We start from the raw sequence: 24,070 nt of genomic DNA on the forward strand, positions 1-24,070 counted from the left end.
GCTGAAGGTTTGGCTTTTCCTCTGCTGGGGATTTTCTTACAGCAGAGGAACTGCTGGTCTGAGGGTGGGAGGAAAGCCCCTTTGTCTTTTTGCAATGGAAGTGGTGCAGGTTACTGATTTGTACAGGCCTATAATCAGGGTGAGGAGGAGGAATCTTACCACGGTTCCAGGCAAAACACAGATAAAGTGGGATTACATCAAAGAGCTGGAAAAGTCTAACATGAGCCAAGTAGGAGTGAGAAAATAAGAAAATGACCACTTCCTCATAGTATACAGATTTTTGGTTTTCAGATGAGAGCTTTCCAGCTCTTGGCTAGAGCTGGGTTTTTTTGCAGTCGGAACTTTCAGACATCATAAAATAAATGGGTGATGATGGCAAGAGAAACTCATCAGTTAGGAATTCATAATTTATTCACTTCACATGCATAGACCAACATTCATCATGTCACTATAACAGAGCAGCAACTAGGAGATGGTGGTATTTTCAAGAGTTACTATCCACAAGCTGTGGCATCTTGTGGCTACTCCTAAACAGTTTTCTGCTTGCTACCACTCTTCAAGCAGGTCTGTAGTGCTGCTCCTAGAGGAGCAGAAAAAGGAAGGATGAGACAGGATCACAAAAATATACTCTGGAGATGGAAAGATTATTGCCACAGTTGACTTTTAGACCTTTGAGGGGCTGGGGTTTTGTTGTTATTAACTGTGAAAAATTCAATGTCCAGGGCTTCTCTAATTTTTCAAGTCTTCACAGGAAGAACAGGAGGAGCAGGCAGTTGGGTAGCAGCCTACCTTTGTCCAGACCTATTCACATCTAATTTTACCATGTGCACACTGGTAATGCAGACTGAGATCTTTTAGACCTCAGCAAGAGACACGTTTGTCCTACACTTGTCTTACAACGGGCTAATGTCCTGCAACTGGCAAAAATGGTGGAATTCCAATTTTGTCAGTGTACCTGGCTTCTCTTTTTGTTCTACTGTAGACTGTAATTCTTTAAGACCCTCTGTCATAACACAAAAGTTTTTCAATACAGCTTTAAATAACATTGGGCAATTAGGAGCAAGAAAGACAAAATAAACAGGACCACTAACAGAAGTGACAGCATAGCAGAGACAGCAAACCTGCTCAACAATATTTTTCCCCAGATCAGACACAGCAGTGTTGCTTCTTATACCCCCATCAGGCATTCATGATCTGCCTGGTTGGGTTGGCTTATGTTTCTGGTTAAGAACAGTCCACCTTTACCTGACCACCCACTGAAACCTGCCACATTTGACAAGTGCTGTCACCCAGCACACAGTCACAGTGCCATGGCATGATATGGCCCATCTCAAAGTAGAAACGTGTCTTCAGCATAGTCCCAGGGGACTGGAGTCTGCCCAGGAGCTGTCAATGGGCTCCTCTACAAAACCCTGTCACAGACTTTGCTGTGAGAAGTGTAGCTGTGTCATAAATCAACACCACTAAGACAAGACACAGCTGGCCAGGAAGCATGAGCACAGAGAGGAAACCCAAAGAGGAATACAGACTTTGAAGTGTTCCAGATGCTTCCCACCTGTATATCCCTGTACACTTACTATGTCACATCATGTTGATGTAAAGTCACACAATCCAGCACAAAACTAATAATCATTTCCCCTTTCTCCCATCACCTGCTTTTCCTGATTTAGTACCAGCACACATCATCATACTTGTAAGATGAGTCAAAATCTATCCAGGCACCTAGAGAAGTGTCTGTCATCACACCAGTTGAACACCTCATGCCAACATTCCAGTCACCAAGGTTACATTCTGCTACCCACATAACCACAAGCATTATGTAACTAGTAATAAGCAACCAACCTTACCAGAAAGTCTGATAAGCAAAGTGAATGTAATATAAAATGAAGCCACCCTAGTAGCAAAAAACCTCATGCAAAATTTCACACAGTTGTTTTCATATGGCACGGAATGGGTTAATTTAAGAATCATTGCATTGATTCATGGAGAATAAATTTACTTGAAAGTAGATTGTTGCAAACATTTTGTTCAGTTCTCATTTTTAGCTGACACTTCAACACAGTGAGGATTTGCCCCTGGAACAGAAGGGATTTCTAAAATCTGTTAATGTTGTCCTGTTATGAAAATCAATGCAAAGGCTACCATTCACTTCAGCAGCTGCTAAAACAGGGCCTGCTAGAGGTAGAATCAAATATTTGCAAACAGTTACCAGGTGATACGACTGCTAAAGACACCCCACTCCATTCCTATTTCCATACAAATGCACAACAGAATGATATAAGGTATATTTATCAAATACATCCACTTTGAAGCAATAATAAAAGGCCTTTCAGCACCCCTGACCGCATGCAGCTCTGCTTGTTTCACAGTGAGTCACTACTGACAGATGTGGGGAAACAGAGCCTTCTATTTCTGATTTCCTTCAGTAAATGTTTAGAATTAATTTGATGCGGGGAACAAACTATTTATATGCTTAACATGTATTTATTATACAAGAAGCCAGAATGGAAACTAGAAAAGGATGCAATTCAGAAATCCAAAGATTTTAGCCCCAGCAGTGTTCATTTCCATTCCTAACTGAGAAAACAAAGGTGAAGGGAAAAGGCAAGTGCTTCTGTAAATATCTTTAATGAGTACCAAGAGAAGAAAACCGCCTCTGCTTAAGACTCTATGCAAATTTCTGCTGCCACAGCAGAAAGCATCAAACCAAGAGCGTGACTGTGCTGAAGCACAGAGCAAAACAGGTTCAGATACTGCCACTAAACAAAAGAACATTTATAGTTAACCTTTACAATGTCAGGGGGCTGGAGAATTTCTTAAAGGCTTAAGTTCTTGAACTGAGATTGTAAGATATTCCACCTTTAATACCTTTAAAGCCTCTGTGAGAAATCTCTTGGAAAGACTGCTCCAGACAATGCTGTGGGTTTACTGGATTTAGACACTTCAAAACATGCTTGCATTTTAAAGCACTATCAAGATGTGTTCACTTCAAGCGTTGTTTTTTTCTGTATGCTTAACAAGCTTCTTTTGAAGTTCAAAATACAGAGAAAGAAGAAGGAGTAAACAGCTGTAAAACTCCAATGAACTCCTGAATGTTACTGTCACTAATGTGCAGCTTTTGTTATGCTTTCTGAAAAGTGTCCATAGAGCATCATGCAAATTTATTTCTGAACATCACATGAAGCATCATATTTTGTCAACCAGATGTATCACCACACAAAAAAAGGGTACAAGGAAATGTATAATTAGAAGAGTTTATATGTAGTTATATGAAGTATCCACGCAGCCCACCCATTATTAGGAATCTGCCAGCCTGCCTCTTGGGAGAGAAAACTCCTGTTAAAGCCTGTTGGCTTCATTGTTATTCCCTGTATTAAAGGGAAAAAGATTGTCACGAGATGCAAGACATAATGGAAGAGCTTAGCTGTACAAAACATAAGAACAAGACAGGAAAATTGGAAAGAAACTAAGGACCAGAAGCTACCCAGACATCACTAAGCATCTTCACAGGCATATGAGAAAAAGTACTCCAGAGTAAAGCACCAAAACCTTTCCTGAAAATGACAGATCTGTGCTGTAGCAGTGCCCAGTAACAAAATCACATCTTCACACACCTTCTTCATAGATAAATGCACCCCTCTTTCAAAAGGCAGGAATCCAGGCTGCCCAAAACCTCACACAGATCAGCAAAGCCACAGTATTTTGCTCTCTATATCTGTTGCCTGCCTGCTCAGCTGCAGCAGTTACCCAGCTGATGAGAAAGAGATACCCATTAACCCTGTGTTCTCACCCTTATCACCAGGTTCCTGCGAGCAATAACCATTTCTAAGGTTTTCAGTGCAACTGTAAAAATCAGTACACTTCTTTTACAAAACACACTTGGTTTGAGAGATTCTTTTAAATTATAACTGACCGTACAGCCAAGGAGAGTTACTGCAGAAGTACAGGCTGTTTTTCAGAAACAAGCTTCTGTTCCACCTCCACAACATTAGCAGTACAAGCCAGAACACAGGATCAGTGCCTCAACAGGTACAAAGAATTCCCCACCGAACCTTAATACACAGGATTTCCCCTTCCACTGCTTCCTTCTAATGACCCAATGAAATCAGTTACAACTTAGTGTGAAGTAATTAACATCTTTGACCTTACTGGTAAATATGCAAAAGATTAAGACATTGCATTGAGTGTTACTGAGATTTATCCCCAATAACTCTGAAATATGTTTCTCTCACCATACAAATGACATTTACAAAATACTAGCCTTTGTGAAACCCTGCATACAATATGCAGACATAGAAAGCCCATTCACCTGGTCCCACCCTCATCATTGAGCAACCAACAGAAGAACAATTTCCCAAAACTGGAATAAAAGGTATCTATTAATATTATCCAAAAGTAACATACACATCCGCAATGAACTTTGTAAATCAGTGCAAGGACAATGATGCCTGTTGCTATGCTACAAAGGTGAAGACATGGATTTTAAAGCCTGATTAAAAGTCCACTTTAACGAAAAAGAAAAACACGGTTCTCTGAAGATCTGCTAATACAAAGATCATTATTCTTAAAAAGTATCATTCAGTGTTGCTAAGCAATAGGTGGCAGCTTCAACGCACGTGCTGAGTTTGAAACAAGGGAAAGACATAGTTTTACAGTATGTAATTAACTAGGAATTAGTAATTAGTGAATGCTATTACATTCACCCATTTTCTCATGTACATCTGCTTTACATCTTCATAGCATGTGCTACCACAAGACAGTTTAAGAAGCACAGACCTAAGAAAATAACTTGTGATGAGCAGAACTTGTCAGAATTTCACCTTTGTTTCAATCATGCAGATCTATTTGAATAATTGGTTACTCTTTCAGCTCTGTTGTGCTATACATCTCTCTAGTTTTATACTCCAAGTTTGGGCTGGCTTTGCTACTGCTGCCTAATCTGCACTGGTGTTCAAAATTTGCTAATTCATTGCACCCAATTGAGTGATTCCCAAAACGCAATAGGATTCTGTCTGTTGAATTACTTTCCTATTCGTTTTGCATCCAAAGTGATTTTCAATTATTGGTTCTCTTTTTTCCCCAGAAAAGCAGATGCAGGGTGTATGTTTCACATTTGATTCTTCAGCAGACATGCTTACACAGTATGTCTCACATTTCCTCCTCTATCAAACAGATTCCAGGCATTTTGTTGCACTCAGAAAGATTTTAAGGTGAAAAAACTGCACAGAAAAAAAATACCCCCCCATACCCTGCCACCATGATTTACAGAAAAACAGTGCATTCATTTTAGATGGATTAATACTGAATGGAAAATCATTACTCTTCAAAAGCATTTTTATGGAAGACTTACTAGTCCTTAAGATTTGTGCATGTTTGTGTAACTAAACAGTTGAAAAAGGTGCTGACATCTTCACAGGTAAAGAAATATAAAGAAATACATTATAGTTCTGTGGCAAGAATACAGAGGCCAGGCTCCTTTCTATCCCACCACAGTTACTCCCCTAGATTTCCCACATTTGGAAACACAGCACACATTAGTGCACAAACTGATCTTATTGCTGCCACAATCATAGGACACAAACACACAGTAATCACAGGATTTTCTTTTTGTGGACCACAATTAGTCTCTTTTGTGAGTGCTTCTGGGTTTAGTTCCAATATGTGTACAAAGCATGCAAACCACACACTGACTGCAGACTGCCTGTATGCTAGCATAAAGCAACCATTAATTCTTCACTGTGGGAAAATATTGAAAAGGTTAATATGCTGCTGGTCAAACCATAGGTATTAGAGAATTTTCAGCAGCAAGCCAGCAGGTTAGAACTTGTCACACTGTAACATAATGACAGGAACTTGCCATAATTCTCCACAAAGATGTCACTGGCTTGTCACTGCCCAGAAAGCATGAAATGCGGCATTGGGTAGAACAAACATTATCAAAGGAGGGACTGCAGTTTTCAGATAACTAAAACATGCCCATATTAGGACACAAATCATATGTTATTTCAATGATCTAAATTCAACAGCTTTGTCTCATTATGAAACTACTGAAGCAGAAAACATCCATAACTGACATAATCTATTGATTTCCAGCCTAATCACATTTTCTTAATTTATGTTTTCCTGCAACATTAGTTTCAGCATCCAAAATTTAAGACCACATGTGTTATTCTCTAGCACTGTGGCTGCAAGCAATTTTAGATCTGTAAAAGAAAAGAGAGGCAGTACTGTGTACAGCATACACTGCAGAAAAGAAGTGAATCTCAAACAGATGCACATACTGAACTTACCAAACAGACCCTGAAAGCCCCAGTATTTACCTACAAACAAAATATATTGCACAGATTAGATTCATTAGAACCATATTTCACAGCTCTGTGTGAGTGAGCCTGGAAGGGAATACACTTTAGAGATTTCCAGTTTGAACCTCTGCTTAAGTACAGATTTGCTCAGAACACTATGCTGAGCATTTATCAATGTAGCCTCACCTCGTTAGGCGTAATGGAGTCATTTTTAAGAATGATCAGGTTTTGTGCGCTCTGCCCACTCTGTCCTGTCAGATGCCTCTCAGTCATGACTGCAGAGGGACCAGTAGTTCCTGTTGGGCCACAGGTATTGTAAAACATAAAAGTGTCACTTCCCGAGCCCGCTGTTAGGCATGCCTTATAGCAGTAGGTCTTAGTGAGAGACCCATTGCCCCTCACTTCAATAAAATGGGGTTGTACTTTTAAACCATGAGGCAACCTAGCATCGATGTTGTTGTTGGCCTGCTTGTATAATTCAGCAGGAGACCGTTCTCTGACCCCACAGAACCCTCCGCAGCAGGAGTCCCCATACAGACTGTATCTGTAGCACTTGATAACAGCAAGCCCAATGATTGTGAAAAGGAAAACAAAGGAGATGGCGCTCAAAGCAATAATGAGATAAATAGTGATCTCTGAGTAATTGCTTGGACTTTTTAAGTGCCTTCTTTTATCAGGGATGATTTTGGAAACTCTATCCACCACAGCAACAGTGATGGCTACTGATGAGGACATCGGTGGCTCTCCATTGTCTCTCACCTCCACCGTCAGGTTGAAAGTAGGTGTGCTGTCTTCCCCCAGTTTGCGAGTAGTCCTAATCTCCCCAGTATGGAGCTCTACCCTGAACAAACCTGGATCTGAGGTTTGCACCAGGTGGAAGAACAACCAGGCGTTTTGTCCTGAGTCCCCATCAATGGCTATAATTTTGGTTACCAAATATCCAGCATATGCCGAGCGTGGGATCATCTCCAGGGCTGCTGAAGTGTTGGTTGAGGTAGGATACAGAATCTGTGGAGCATGGTCATTCTCATCCACCACGTAGATGTGGACAGTAACAGTGCTGCTCAGTGATGGGATCCCAGCATCCTGAGCCTGGACAACCACCTGGAATTCCCTTAGTGTCTCATAATCAAAGGACCTGACAGCATACATGTCACCGCTGTCAGATTTAATGGAAACATAGGAACTGACAGGTAGCCCTTCAATTTCCCCATCTAGTAGAGAATAGGTCACATAGGCATTTTCGGCAACATCTGGGTCAGTGGCTTTGATAGTGCACATAAAGGCTCCAAGGGGGTTGTTCTCAGGGATGTAAACTGAGTACACAGGTTCCTCAAATCGTGGAGGATTGTCATTAATGTCTGAGATCTCCACATGGATCACCTTCTGGGAGGAGAGAGGGGGGTTCCCAGAGTCAGTAGCCATAACTGTGATATTGTAGGCTGCTGCTTTCTCATGGTCCAGATTGCCCTGGGTGACCAAGGTGTAGGAGTTTTTGAAAGAGTTCAGTGTGAAGGGGAGGCCAGGGGGAATACGCAGGCTCACCTGCTTGTTCAGCCCTGAGTCCTGATCAGTGACACTCATCAGGGCCACCACAGTTCCTGCCTTTGCATCCTCTGGCACTGGGCTGTACAGGGAAGTCAGGACCACCTCAGGAGCATTATCATTGGCATCCACAATGTTGACTAGCACCTTGCAGTGTCCAGCCATAGAGACAGGGCCCTGATCAGCAGCTTGCACATAGATCTCATAGGAAGATGCTTCTTCATAGTCCAAAGTGCCATTAACCCGCACCTCCCCTGAGTGTGGGTCCACGCTAAAGAGCTGCCTTACCTTCTGTGGGGTGTAACTGCCAAAGGAGTAGATCACTTCCCCATTGGAGCCCTCATCAGGGTCTGATGCATTGAGTTTGACCACCAGCGTGCCAGGCAGGGCATTCTCTAGAAGGCTCACAGTGTAGGTGGAGCGGTCAAAGGTAGGTGGGTTATCATTGGTATCCACAACACGCACAGAGATCTGAGCTGTACCTGACCGGGGGGGGTCCCCACCATCCACAGCAGTGAGCACCAGCTGCTCCAGGGCACTCTGCTCCCTGTCCAGTGGCTGCTGCAGCACCAGCTCCAGGAGCTTGCTGCCACTCTGGAAGCCTTTGAGGTCCAGGGCAAAGTGGCGGCTGGGGCTGAGCTGGTAGCTCTGCACAGAGTTGGTGCCCACATCAGGGTCCTGGGCACTCTCAATGTGGAAGCGGGCCCCGGGCATGGCAGACTCACTGATCTCCAGCCGGTAATCCTGGCGGGGGAAGCACGGTGCGTTGTCATTAATGTCCAGCACCTCCACCTCCACGTTGTGCACCTCAATGGGCTGCTCGATGACCAGCTCTAGGCTGAGGAAGCAGGTAGGGCTCAGTTCGCAGAGCGCCTCGCGGTCCATGCGCTCCCGCACCAGCAGTGCCCCGCGGCCAAGCTCCAGCTCCAGGTACTGCCGGCCGGTGCCCGAAGTAAGCCTCGCTCCCCTCGCCGCCAGTCGCCGCGGATCCACGCCCAGGTCGCTCGCCACGCTGCCCACGAAGGCTCCGTGAGGCAGCTCCTCCCGCACCGAGTAGCGGAGCGGCCCGCCAGCCGTCCGACAGGCGCACAGCCCCAGCAGCAGCAGGCCCAGCACCACCGCCCCGCCGCGGCTCCGCCGAGCAGCCGCCGCCATGGCCGGGGAGGTGCCAGGGGGGAGCTGCCGGAGCCGCTTCACTCCCTGGCCCGGCCTCACTCCCCGGCCCGGCCTCACTCCCCGCCGCCGCCCGGTCGCCTCATGGAAGCGGCAAGCAGCAGCCGCCGGCCGCCTCCGGCTCCGCGGCCGCCTGGTCCATGCCCTCCGGCTGCCTGAGACGGCGGCTCCCAGGAGGAGGAGAGGGAGGAGGGGGAAGGAGGAGGGACCGGGACTTGCCGGATCCGCTTTCTCCTGGTCCAGCTGCTGCGCGGGAGGAGGCGGGGGAGCCCGCTAAGCCGAGTCTGGCTCCAGTTCAGCACCTGAGTAGGGAACAGCGACACGGCTGCAGGCGGAGCCGCCCCGCGCTCCGCTGTCAGCCCCGGGTCCCCCGCCGCCTGCTCCGCCGCACCCCCTCACCCACGTGTTGCCTCCCCTCCGTGAGCCGGGCTCCTCGCTCCCGGTGGTCGAGGAATCTCGCTGCCGAGCCGGAGGGGAGGGCGGCTCCCGTGCCGCTGCCGCCGCTCGTCTCCGCCCCGGTTTCGCTGCTGAAGCTTCGGGGGCGCGGGGAGGAGCGGGGGAAAAGCCGCAAACCGCCTGCACTTCTGGACCTGCTGCTGCAGCGCTTAAAGTACACCCGCTTGGGAGGGTTAAATCAGCGCAGGGCTCCGAAAAAAAAACGGGCCTCCAGCCAGGTCTGGTGCCGTCTGTGTGTTGCTGCAGTATGTTTGACGACCTCTTTCTTGGAGACCTGCCCCTCTGCTCCCTCTGAGATTCATCCCTGCTGCAGCACCGTCCCTCTGCTCAACCTTTGCATGCCTCCCTCCCCACTTCCACCTCCTACCCCACTCGCTTGGTAAAATTCTGTGAGTCACACCTATGAGTTACGAGCATTTAAGGTGGGCTTCAGTTCCTCATCCAATGCAATACACAGGCTCAAGGGGATCAAGTGCAGCTGAAGGGAAGATAGAACATGGCCCGTTTTCCAGTTACAGTTTTTTCCTCCTCTGCCTTTGTGATGGAGGATTGGCAAAAAAAAACGGGCCACACAGTTGAAAAAACTCAGCAGCAAGGTGAAGGTGCTGCAGCTGCAATGAGTTTTACCCCAATGCCACAGATCCCAGCAAAGACAATAAACTTAAGCATTCATTCATACAACATCTATGTCAACAAACTGACATACTTAGTAAGATAAACTACAGAACAGAGTCCTCCAGGGGTGCAATGATGTTGCACCTATTATCCAGTGCAGAAATTGCTTCTCTGCTAGTATTTCTTTCCCTCTTGTTTTTTTTTCCTGCTTAAGCCATAAAGTCTTTTGGAATGTCCAGTGAATCCTCTCTGGATTGGGCTGGTCTACCAAGGGAGGTGGTGACCCAAATATTCAGCTAAAACCTCTTTCATTGCCCTTTGTGAGCCTAGGCACCCCTCACCAGGTGGAATGACTTTTCAGAGCATAACCTTACACAATGAATCCCCAAAGTTTTTCCTATAATGTACCTGATGTACAAGCCCCAGAGAACAACTGCCCTAACCCTGACTCAGCGCTGCTGAGGATGATTACCAGTCTATCTGCATTTATCAGTGGCTACCATTATCAGAAGAGACAACAGTAAGAAAAGGATTACCCTATTTATGTTTTGGCTGATGGGTTTATTTACGTCTCATCCCATTTTTGCATCCCTAATATTTGCCCTCATAGTTATTTTAATGTGTCCAGTAACCCCAAAGTCTGCAAATACTGCTGTGGAACCACCCAACCCTGTTTATCTTTTTAACTAAGATAAATGTAGGTCTGTGCAGACCAAGAAAGACAGATAGAGATGCCAAGTGCCTAGAACACCTGGAAAACTGCCCATTTCATCCAGTTGTCTAAACTGGAGCCAAACACTTTTTAAAAGAAATCAGCTTCAAATTTTTGGCTAGCTACCCGCCTTCAAGATCACAATATTCACAGATTCAGAATAAAAGGCTCCGGTAGCCTCACAAACCAATCAACCCACCAAAGCTACCCTGCTATAAAAAAAGCAGCTATAGCAACACTAATATACATGAACTATGCAGCTGTGTCCAAAAAACTTGCAGACAACACATGAAACAGAAGCCACAATGGGCACACCCTCAGTATTCAGGGAATCTATCAGTGGTTTCATTCAGACAGTCCACGGGTCATCTCTGCTCCACACCTCCCATTGTGTCCAGCCACAGAGACCCCTAACAAACACACAGCACACTAATGAAGAGCCCAAAAACACAGCAACATTGGCAACATGTTGGTAGAGACTCTCTGGAAACAGACAATGCCCATGCAAAGAGGTGGTAAGAAAACAAAGTTCATCTCTGTAGGCAACACCTTCTTAGCCACAAGTTGATTTTACTTACAGTGTGGGAATGACAGCAATTATCACATCCCGGGGTTTCTAATCCAGTGAGGAATCTTTCCCACTGTTCCTAGATCTCAGTGAGTTACTTCTGATCCAGGCTGTGCTCTAGAACAGTTCAGCTGGGTCACCCAGCAAGGAAGGGCTGGTGAACTCCCAAATCCTGGCCCACCTCACTATTCACATGCTACCTAGGTTACCTTCCTCACTGTCTCTCTGTGGACAGCTAAGACTGTGCACTTCCAAAGTTTTGCAAAACACCATAGAATGTAAACCTGAAGAGAGATAACACACACACAAGTAATTCTTCAGCATATTCTCAAGCATATTCCATAACATTTCCATTCCCATCAAACATGTTTCTAAACCTCAGGTTCTTAGAAAACTTGTCTTCTAATTTCAGAATTGTAAACCCTTGACTGTCAGCTTCTTGCCTTTGCGTAAGTTTTAGAGCACCAACCAAATAAATAGGTGCACTGATTTTCGTTTTACAAATACTGTAGCTTGGCTTTTTACAGTTAGCACTGTACAAATGTAAAAGTCTTTCTCCAAATAGTAGCTTTATACAGTTTCTGCTGACTACACTGTTTACAAGTGATATACTGAAACTTGTTCTGTTCTGAGCAAATGTTCCCTGAGTCACTTTACATCTCTATAAAATTCAACCATGGCCACAATAATTTCAGTTATTTCCTTCAGCTTTAGTGGTAATGCTGAGTCAGTCCTGCAGGCCTTGATTTTTAATTCAAGAAAAACTTCCATTAAGAAAACACTTCAGGATCTAGGCTGTAGCAATATTGATTTTTCTAGTGAAAGGCAAAAATTGAAACACAGAAAAACATAATTTTGGTATTACCTGAATTGAGGCTTAGGGGCTTTATTGGTTTCTTCTTTCCCCAGAGTTTTGTTTTCCAGTAATTTCTTGAAATTACATCTAAGCATCACATTTGAAACACCTTCAAAGCTCACTAAATAAAAAGGTACCCATGGGTTCAGAGCAAAGTGCATGACTAAGAAAATCAGAATCTGTCCCTGCAGCAAAACCAGCTGATGAAATCTACCAAGCCCAAAGATCCGTTTGCTGATAAACCTGATAACCCCCTGCGGTATCAGAATACTGCTTGTACAGACTACCCATATACGCAGACCTACTGGGCTTTGCTAACACACAAAATTGCACCATTTTAATTAGCTCGGTTGAATTAAATGGTATGTGTCCTTTAATATGAGTACAAACATACTGGTGATAAAATCAATATACTCTTTGCTATGAGTCCTGCAGAAGAAAATCAAGAATATACCAGGATATTGATACATATCTATGCTAGAAGTTGTAGTAACATAACTATTTTAGTATGAAAAGTCCTCACATACTTATGCAAGCCTTTCTTCAAACAGTTCAGCATATAAATATGCCTGAATTAGTAGCAGTCTAATGCAGTGCCACAGAAATATTTCTGTGCAGATATTCCCCTTGGCAGTAACACAATTATACACAGATATAGTTCTGTAGGCATTTACAGCCTAGAAAAGTTCAGACATCTCAAATCACACCTGTACAAGGAACGCTTTTATATAACATTGTAACTAGAATCACCTAAATTTGCTTGAGCAGCAATAAACCTGTGTTCAATTTGCTTCATTGCAGAACACTGCAGAGTCCTTCCTCTGGCTATTTCTGAGTCTCAGACAGCAAAAGGACGAAGAAAAAGGTATTAGAGAACAGGAAGAAGTGAAAATGCAACACGTTAACTGAAGAACTCCAAGGTATTTCAATGTATGAAAAGACATTTTGCTTCTTTGTAACTAATTTCACCTTCAGTAACTCACATCCCTTAAACATGCTATCCAGCAACTCAGTATCACGATATAGCTCCTTCTGAACTGGTAAGAAGGCACCAGCTCCAAGGATCAGGGTCTAGATTTTTGCATGTTTTCTTGACAGAATGTATGTTTTTAGCAGCAATGAGATTGCTTGTATACCATATAAATGCACACACCATTTCTGCCTACTGATAAATGTGTGCAAAAAAATATGGAGACAAGTCTAGAGAATCCATATAGTTTAGCTGCTAACAAGCAGGAAGTGATGTCATTCTCTAGGAAAAATTTACATTTTCTCTATGTGCCTGATTGCATGTGGTGCCTACAATTTGTCTGCCTTATTTAGAATTAAATCAAGTCCACAGAAAAGAAACATCCATCAGTCACAGCCCTGATTATTATCAACCACAGTGGAAACTCTAAAGAATGACTCAGATTTGTGGAGTTTCTTATATGCAGGTTTTCCTTCCAGTGAAATGGTGGACTGTAGCACCATTTTCTAGTCCGTGGGTACTCATGAGACTTATAGATAATGTATGTTGATAATTTCAGGGGATGCTCACACTACTTCTTCAGTCCAACCCCACCCATCTTTCATTTCACTCTCTTGGGATTGCTGCGTTCTTCTGCACCCTACTTACTTCAGTCACAATCCCCTCTCCACTTTTCTCTAAAGAATATGTACACTACTGGTTCTAGTGACTTCCCATGCCTCAAGTACTACCTCATCAGGAAGATATTACCTAGAGATGATAAGGCACTGCAAAGGCAGGAGTGAAAATGATTCATACCCTACAGCAGCTCCGTGCCTGACAAGCTTCCATCAGTCTTGATTCAGCAATACGAGCTCAGAGATCCCAAAATAAGAGACAGTGGGTTCTGCAGTCAGAACGGAACCACTGACCAACCGCTTAAACAGAGCCCTACAGCTGAACCAGATCTCTGTCAGTATATGGTCTGCATTCTCTCTAAGGGATTTTCTGAAGACGTGCAGTTCTCCCTCTTCCTAAAAATACTGCAAAATGCCTCCCTGAGGTCATGCAAACTTCTTGTTTCTACATTCAATTTCTTTGCTCCTATGTTCAAGTAGTCTTCCACACTTGAATTACTTGTTGACATGTCATCTTTTCACATGCAACTTCCCTCTCATAAATAAGTCTCATGCCAGATTGCTCAGTCGGATTGGATTAGCTCCATTCTTTCACATCTTTTCCTAAATCCATTTTTCACATTGGTATGAATCTAACTGATGAGAATTTATTTTTGTAACTCAAACATCTGAAGCCAGACTATTTAAAACATTGCTGTTATGGGAACCAAGGCTGCTAAACAGCCAGAAAAAATCCTGTTAGTATTTAGGTCACAATTTCTCTGCAGTTCTGTGCTTCCTGTTATTCTAGAAAACAGCATGTAAAGAAAAAGGGGTGGTGGGTTGGGGTATGGTGAGTGTTGCAAACCTCAATTCCTCAATTCACACAAACCATCTATAACAAAGATACGTAGAAAATACATTTCTCCTTATCATCAGTGCACATTAGTTTCTCACTTCCAATTTCAAATTTAAGGACAGATCTCTGACTCATTCTGTTTGTCTTCTGCTATATTTTTCTGATGACTTAAAAATCCTTTCAGTTATTTATTGACCATTTAATGTCACAGTGTGCCATTCTAAATGGAAGGACATTAACAACTTGGACATCAAAATAAATTTCACTTTTCTGAAGTCATCACAGAGCTTGTCAGTACTACTTCTTCTGCCAATATTTTCTTGAAGGTTTTAGTCTGTGTATTTTCTTTACTACCATTGTCTCTCTTCACAGCCAGTCTTTGTCTCTCTTCTATGCATTGCGATTCTTCAGCACAAGCAACTGCCACTAGGTTTCAGCCCAATGAAGTGGTTGAGAGTCACATTCTAGTCAAACAAACCACTTCCAGGTGATAACTTCATTTGTTTCCCTATCTCTGGTTATTGCCTTACCCAATGCTTCTATTCACACATGTTGCATCCTTGTCTGTAGAATCTGAGAACTGGGATAAACTTAGAAGGTAACTGTCCCTTCTCCTGCAACTGTATATAAATGTGTCAGAGCAATTGCCAGAAACTGAAGACTCAATTTCACTTTATTGTATGAGAGTTCAAACTTCTTTCCTGACCTCCTCAAAAGTGCCTTCATCATAAGCCTTCTACATTCTTATCCAAAGGCTTCAAGAATCTGCACCATTTTTGGTCAAAGAGAACAGCAATATGAGGTGTCATTCTGTATCCTAACACCTGAGGTACTCACCTGGAAAGGAGGAGATGGCAGAAACCTCTTTGTGCTCCAAGAAAGTTTCATTAACCTTATACCTTATATTACCTATAACCTTGTATCACCTTGGGATATAATTCACAATAGAACTAGTTCCAATGTTTTATAACTTTTGTGTTACCTCTTATACACACACGTGTTAGTGATACTAAACTATTTTCACAGCAGGAGTCCTGCCATTTCATGCTCTTTGTACCAGAACCTGATGATCCTTTGCCACAGAAAATGAATAACCAGTATCATTATATGTGCAATAGCACCTTTTATTCTTTGCTGGATTTTTAATATACATTCTTAATACATAAATGCTGAGATCTGTGGTTGTAGTTTAATTTTACTTAAGCCACTTTTTTTTCTATCTTACCCACAAAATTTAACTAGTAGTCAGATAGTCCTTGACCCCATTCCTACCTGTACATGAAGCTTTTCATACTATCATTCTCATGTTCAGGCATATTAGTATTTTTTTTAACTTTACAGTTCCTATGAAAAGATCTCAAAACTGAAGGATCTATTTTCCACCTCTCTCCTGAAACCAGCTCTCCTGGAAGATTTTCTGACTTATCCAATGTCATGAATATATCTGCCACTAAGTCATATTTCTGAAGAATGGGTACATTCTGGCACAAACTTACTCAAAGATTGATTTATCCTATTAAAGGAGACCTTCTACTAGACTTGGATGGTCCTATCAGTTCAGTCACTACTAATGGCTCCCACGCTCTCCTCAATGGACATCCAAGTTGGACTGGCAGCTATAAATAACTTTAAATTCATAGTCTGACTCTTAAAGCTATCCTGTTTTTCCTTTCCATTTTATCTATTACCTTTCTTAACTATTTGTTCTGTATGTGTGTAGGTCTTTTTCCCCCTATCACTAGCCACAGCTTAACTTCAACTTCCCATCTTTTGTTTATACTATTCTCCCTCCCCCCCCCCCCTTTTTTTATTTTTCATTTTGATTTCCATACTTTTCACCATCTTGTCTTTTTCCAGTGAATATTTTCCTCTTTCCAACTTCAACCTCTAGTCCATTCGGTTATTTTCTACTCAATTTCCAGTCAGCCCTCTTGCCTCTTTCATTTTTTGCCTTGATCTCCCACTTCCTTTATGTTGATTTTCTATATTTCTTTCCCCTCGGCATCCTAGGACTTTTGCATTTGTCCTCTGGATATACAAGAAATTTACTCTGTTCCAAAATGATGCTGATTAGGGATGCTGATGTCTCCTTTTCCCTTTATTTTTGTCTATATGCCACAGATAAAGTAGGAAGCTAAGCACCAAACAGTGGCATGGAACCAATAGAAATAGAGAGCTAGGTATAAAAATAGACAGTGGGAATCAAAAGTACAGGAAAGGAGTAATATGAGGAACAGTCACCTTCCTCACTGCTGAGAAAGACTGACAGCATTTTCTTTAGAGCCTGCCAGTGCTTTTCTTTAACAGGAAAAAGAGGTCCAGTTTGCATTACAAAAGACTATAAGTACCCAAGTACTGCTTATTCACTCTCTTGAACACATGTACTGAGTTACATTTAATAACTTTATTTCTGCTCCCTGCATACTCTGAAGTGTCACTTAGGAGTTAACCACCTAAATCTGAAACTGCTCAGTCTGGATTTGAAAAGGAGCTGGTAATCGCATAGGTTGTTTATCCCACAGTTTTAATGATGACCTAAGTTTGCCTTTGAGCATGCTTGAAGTATTGACTGTCAATGCTCTAACTATAACCTGTACATCTTGTGCTAGATCAGATTTTGCCTTTTGGAAGGTTGGTGCTTTCTACTCTTCCATTTGCACTTTCTTTTTTTGTTCTGCCTTTCACCTAATGACTTTTCCAGGTTTGATGCATTTCCTACTAGCATCTCCATGAACTCTATCTGTGAAAGTACATCAAGTTAGAAAATGATAAATTGAAGACATAAAAACATATCTTAAGCTTTAATGTCAATGCTTAGTTTACTGAGCCCTGTATCTGGGCAATCATATTCAATTCAGAGCCACAAAACAGCACAAAAAGACATTGTGGAGATCCTTACTCAGCAGAGTTGCCTTGCTTACTACTAAAAGGATTACCACTTTTACCGGTTAACTCATGGTGGTGTTATTTGAAGATTCTTTCACCGCAACTCTTACAAGCCTAACCAATCCATCCTTAACACACCTTCAAGTGACTAAAATGTTACAGACCTTCCACTGACTAACTAAAAAATTTAGGAAAATAAATTAAAAATGAACAGAAAATATGAAAGAACCTGGGCTTGCCCATCTCACACCTGCTACCACTCTGCTTCCTGCTATATTCGAAACATATACACCACCAGCTGAAGCATGCATTAACTGGGTTGCTACTAAGTGCATTTTCTCAAGAAAGGAGACCTATGTGCAACTTTAGTGCCATGTGACTTCTTAAATATGACTTAAGTGTTTTGTGTTTATTCCCTAGGTGGAAATTCCAGTATACGTTCAACATACTGCCTGCAGCCACTTCAGATAGCACAAGGTACAAGAAGTCTAAGATGCACAATGTGAAGATGGGTGGTTTATCCAGTAATTACAACTGAGCCATTTTCAGGTTGCTCTGTATTTCTTCCAGCAGCTGAGAGACCCAGTTCTGTCCTTTCCTCCTCCCTGGCTCGTCTTCACTCCAAAGCTATATGGGAGGTTAGCACTGAGCTACAAGTATCTATTCCAAACCACCACAACATTCTTACACAGCAGCAAGCTACAACTTGCTCCTAAGACTAAATATTTAAAATAGCACAAAAATGATGAAGGACAGATTTTCTCAGTCTAAAAATCAGACCCAAAATGCTGCTGAACTGAGCTGTACAGAAGTGTCCTAAATTTCAGCAATTTCCCAAATTAATTATACTTCATCAGAGTTAGAAGCGTAGAGACTACTTTCCTTTTCAAGGATATATTTTAGCATGACTTTCCTTTTCAAAGATATATTTAAGTATTAACAGCTTAATTGGTGTTTTCTTGATGCTGGAAAAAGTCAGTGTCAAGTTCACCAGGAAATTAAATCACTAGAGCTTTTTAAAACACAGAAAAGAGGCAAATCATCACCTCTACCTCTGGCTGTTGTAGTTGGACACAAGTCCCATAGCTTTCTGTAGCCAGAAGCTCAAGCAACCACTACGGTGCCATCTCCAAGCCAGAGTAGTCAAAACTTTTGAGGTATCATGGAAGTTCCTTGCTGCAGAATGGATGAGCAACTGAAGAAACAATGGAAGTATTGCTCTGGGCTTCCAGAGCTCACCAAAACAAACCCAGCTTGGGCACAGGATGTATTCAGCATACATCTGCCATGACAGAAAAGCCAGATATGGTGTGGAATGAACCTCTGCATGTCTGGTTCCAGCCTTTCAGAGCATTCTAAGGATTATCCATTGTTCAGACTTGAAGTGCTCTACATGGGGGAAGAATAAATTTCATGCCAAAAACAAATGACTGAGGAAAATCTCCATCACCGAATCTACCCAGCTTTTAGCACAAATGGGGAAGACTTTGCTCAGCAACATAGCTAAATACCTGACAACCCTCTACTCTTACCAGCCTTGCCACTGCACTTTCAGTTGCAGGTCTTTGCCTACAGTTCTGGTATATGCATCTCAATTATACAGACAGAAAATGAAAACCCTTTAACTATTTTAAAGAGCAGCTGAGAGCCACAAAGGATGCAGGAGTGGATTAGAGCACAGACCACATAAAACACACTGAGGCTGTGAGGATTTTTTTTTATGAGACCAGTATGCTGCTCCAGAGCTTTCTGTATTTCACATTTCTGCATAGGAATGGCTGAGCAGTGAAAGTAGGACAGGAAAATATTTTGGTTTGTTTGCTAATTCTCAGCAGGCATTTCTGTGCTTAGGAGATTTTTTCCTCAAATCCTATTTAAAAAGAAAAAATCCATCTGCCCAAATTGTGCTGTACTTGGACTATTTTTAACCTATACCCACATATATATATGATGGGCAAAATGTTAATACTGCAGATTCTGCTGATATTACCTGACCTCAGAACAAGTCCCATTGATTTTCTTACTCAGCAGAACCAGGAACAGCATTTGACCCTGACTCATACTCTCTGTCAATGATTTTGTTATATACTTGTGTTTCTCTTCAGGGTTCTGGCACTCAGTGGGAGCCCACATCCTCCTTGACCCCAACTCTCTCCTAGAGTAGACATGCAAAAGCTTGTTCTTTTTTTCTCTGTTGACTTATAGTTTATGTTCCAGCCATTTTATGGCCTTTGCTGTACTTCTACAATCTCAGTCCTGTTTTCACTTTAATAAGGTTACCAAAACAGCACTGGGAATTGGATTCTAACTGTGCACTTACAAGTAGTGCCTGCTAACATGCCAAAAGACTGTCTGCCAACTCTGTGCAAAAACCCAGCAACAAGTTTGCTTTTTCGCTGCTTGCAACTACTTCATCAATAGTTTGAGTTCTTTACCATAACTAATCTGTCAGCTGCATAATCCATGGTATGAATTTGTGTGCACATGTGAAAGCACACACAGAAAATACAAAATAGGAACTAACAGATAAAGTATGAATTAATTGCTACAGAGCACTCTACATGGGGCTTTAATCCAAGCGAATGAAGAGGAACAAAATGACTTAAAATAGGTGTTGATAAGATGGACAAGAGAACTGGAGCCTTAAAATATACAGCTGAGGAATACAAGGGAACCGTGAAATTAAAGAATCTTACCTAATACTGACAAAGGGGTGAGACAAAATAGCGACACAAAGGACCTCAAACAGCACCTATTCCTAAACAGAATCAAGGGCAAGTCTCAGACCAGTCCATTGTCAGCAGTAAATGAGAATGTATGAGCTGTGATAGGCAGCGTCCCTTGTCTTCTGCATTGACACAAGTGATCCTGCTCATCAGTAAACATCAGGCACATACTTGTGAATATGTGAATATGAGCAGATACTTGTGAATATGTGCATGTCAGAGAGCAAAATCTAGAAAAAAATGAGTGGCAGTAGAAACTAGAGATTTTGCAGAAGAAAATCACTTTTCCCTTCCACAGAATCCTGCATTCAGTTCTGTTATACTAATTTCCTACATGACAATTCCAGAATCTTCTGTGTGAGACAGTATTTGTGAATGAGGTCAGATCCTGAGAACATAAGGGCTCAGTCAGAAAGGATGAAACATAGCAATATCCAGAAGATGCTGTGAGGAACCAATTAAAAACAAAACCAGGCAACACTACATGGAAATGCCCAGAGAAGAACAAGAAACAACTTCTGCAACCCAGAGAGACTTTAAGAAAGGGTTGAGAACACAGCTGTATTAACTCTTTGCTTCAGGTCCACTTTCCCCCTGTATACAGACATCAGCACCAGCTTCTGCATCCTTCTCTATGGTCCTTCACTACCTCTGGCACCCACTGCTGCTATTGCTACTGGAGAACAGGATCAGCTCTAGGTAGTAGCTGGGGGGGCTGCAAGGAGTAAACCAGGAGGGAGACAAGATGGAAGCAGTCAGCAGCATCTTTCAGATCACTACCTGGATGGGGACAGAAGCAGACAATGAGGCAGTGGTGAACAGAGCTTAGAAAATACAAGAACTGTAACATCACACACAGTAGTAAAACAGGATTTTGCACCATGGCATGAAAGTGATCCTGTGTTGCATAGGCTGACAGGCATACCTCTGGGTGAAACAGGGGGCAAGTTATTAAGAAGATGACAGAAAGCCTCTGATCACATCTCCCCAGTTCTGGGCCTGTATGCCCAGCTTCAGCGCTACTGAGATATCTCTGTTCAGATTCACAGGTGAAACAAGTTCTCCCTGATTTACAGTACATAAGAGCTTCTGAGAGCACTTGGAAGGGGAAGCAAAGAAAAGTGGAAATGAAATGCATGTGATGGGGCAGATTTTGACCAGAAGCCTAAGAAGCAATGGCTCTCATTGCAGTAACAAGAAGGGGGGGGGGGGGGAATAGTTTCCTAGAGCTGAGTTAGGGCTTTTGATAATGGGAGAAAAGCGAGATGGTGACACCAGCAGCTTGCCATAAAAACAAGATGTCAAGAGACTTGGGTTCTGTCCACTGTTACATCAAGGGCTTCATAATTTTTGGCAAGTGTCTTAATTGGTTCCTAAAATGTCAGCAATATCTGGGCTGAAATGGCAACTGCAAGGTTTAAAGCACTTCAGTAAAGGATAATTGAATATTCTCAAGGAAGAAGATACATATACAAATGTATAATTTATTATTTGTAATGGGTGCTGAAGCGAGAGAACTGTTTGGCTTTTTTTAAGTGTACATTAAGCAAATCTGTTTTCAAACTTATATTCAGAATTCTTAAAACCTTGGTAACACAAAATATTTATGTTTTGAATTTAGTAAGAGCTCAGTATTTATTTCCTTAAGCATGAGAGTTCTTACTGAATATGTCAGAGTGGTTGACCTAATACAATATTCTTTTTAAAGCTAGACTGTATCCGGCACTTAGCACTAGTTAGTACTATGGTATTAATGCAGATTTACCTTATGCATTTTGCATGGATCATACATGTATCAAACTTACTCTTCAGTACTAAAGGAAACCCACACTGTATATACCTGTTCCTGCAACAGCACACAATGGTTCTGTGGTACACAGGGGCCAGATACCCTGCCTGATCCTCAGCTGCTCTTCAGAAGGGCACAGAACTCCCCCAGGTCATATTTGCCAACCTTACAGTGATACATCTGTTATCCCTGGTATACCTCAAATGACACTGCACTTCCAGCTTTTAAGAACTCAGCTGAGCTCAGTGTATTTCTTCCATCCTTGAACAGAGAAACCACAGCAGGACATGTTAGAAGAGGGATAAGCAGTGATGATGATGATATCAAATGTACCCACTGAAATCCATCCTCACTCCTTGTACCAATCAAAACATTGTCTTCCACAACCAGATAGATTTGCAATAGCTCAGCATGATTCTTCTCATTTAACGTTCTTTTTAAACTCTGTTGTTTGGAGACAGATTTCAGTATTCAGCATTTGCATTAAGAAAATATTACTGACTACATGGCTAGGAGAAAGTTAGAACAGTACTCAGCAGCAGCACTGGTGTTCCTCCTGGGGTTCTTTATCACACAACAGTAGCTGAAGGCACTAAGTTTATTAGAGACCTTCAAGTCCAGTCCACTGAGAAGAAGGCCGTACCTCCCCAAGACCATTACCACAGTGGTCAGGGGAGGCATTTTTGTGGAAACAGAGCCATTCTCCAGCCAACAAAGTCAAGGTTCATGAGATCAACAAAGGCAGCCTGGTTCTGTGTCCTGGAAAGGACACAGGAGACTGAGTCTGGTCCCTCTCTCAGGAGCTGATATATTTTAAATCAAATTGCAATCTGAAAATATTTCTAGGAGTAGAAACCAGATCTCAAGAAGGTGAGAAAAGAGGGACAAGCACTGGGGAGAAAAGAATGAAAGCAGAAAGAGCCAGAAAAAGGTTTGGAAAGACAGGAAGGCACAACCCAGTCAGTATTCCTATTCTTTGGGTATTTGGTCCTCCAGCCATGAACACCATAGCTATCTTCCTGCCGTAGATCCACTGGGAGAAATCTGACATTGTATTTTCACAAAAGACTTTCAGTTCTTTTCAGTCCTTCATTCAAGAATTCTGGCACATAAACCCACCCAGAATGGGAACTCTGCCAAATGTCAATACTGCTGACTTACTTCCTGGGGTTTATACTGCTGCAGTACCTTTACAGTTTTCAGTCTCACTAGAACCTCTCAGAAACAAAGCATCTTCACTTCAGGTAAAAGTATTAAAAGAAAGGAGCTATTACATTTCTGAGCTATCACACCTTTTATCATCTTCCATTGTAATATGCCTGTTTAATTACTATAGGGTTGCATCATGTAATGACTTAGTTAAGCTCTTTATTCTCCTCTTAGATACTTCTGGTTTGTTCACTTCTCTGTTCCTAGTTTCTTACACTCCTTTAGTATGTCTTTAGTGATACTGTGAAGTTAGTCCCCACATGAAGCTTCATATGGCCTATTTGTTCAAGAAGTAATGTTGCATTTTCTACTGATGAACCTCCACTATGTGGCAACTGCTCCTCCAGACTTCCAGGCCTCTACTCTAAAGTTCTGAGCCAAATTTCTTCTTAAAACAGATTTTTAAAAAGTCCTTGTCTAGCCAAAAAGACATATCCAGTCATTGGAAGACACAAACATAGAGCAACGGTGTAGTTAATATTCAGTTAATCTAATTAAGTATTCCTTACACCACTGTCCTCCATTTGCATATTCATAAGAATTGAATTTTTGGTGAGCAACTGATCTAAAATTCAAGCACTAGAACACAAGACTGGAGGAGAAAGTTGGTCCTTTCAACACTATCTCCTGAGACACCACTTTGCACAACACCTTTCCTACTGAGACACCACTTTGCACAACACCTTTCCTACTGAAATCAGTCTTAAAAGCTTGTAGGTGTTGAACCCCAGTGGAAGGCTCTAATTACTATGATGTTTCTTCTCTTACCAGTGTACACAAAGCATGGCTACTTATGCCCATTTGTAGT

At 42.3% G+C, this 24,070-nt stretch overlaps 1 protein-coding gene across 16 annotated transcripts in view; it reads right to left on the bottom strand.

Moving 5' to 3' along the window:
- Positions 1-24,070, bottom strand: part of LOC133212491 (protocadherin alpha-C2-like) — a 155,395-nt gene that overhangs the window by 36,418 nt on the left and 94,907 nt on the right. The window contains exon 1 of one of the 16 annotated variants that reach the window (XM_061353994.1): positions 6,489-9,206. The exons of the other annotated variants lie outside the window; for them this stretch is intronic. Coding sequence (XP_061209978.1) covers positions 6,489-9,002 — 2,514 coding nt within the window. The 5' untranslated portion in view covers positions 9,003-9,206. Of the gene's footprint in view, positions 1-6,488; positions 9,207-24,070 lie in introns of those variants that run through there. 16 annotated transcript variants of the gene reach the window in all.

Source organism: Neopsephotus bourkii, unplaced genomic scaffold (assembly GCF_033783945.1).
Source record: "Neopsephotus bourkii isolate Nb327-2 ecotype Australia unplaced genomic scaffold, CSIRO-AGI_Nbou_v1 NB_716, whole genome shotgun sequence".
NCBI lineage: Eukaryota > Metazoa > Chordata > Aves > Psittaciformes > Psittacidae > Neopsephotus > Neopsephotus bourkii.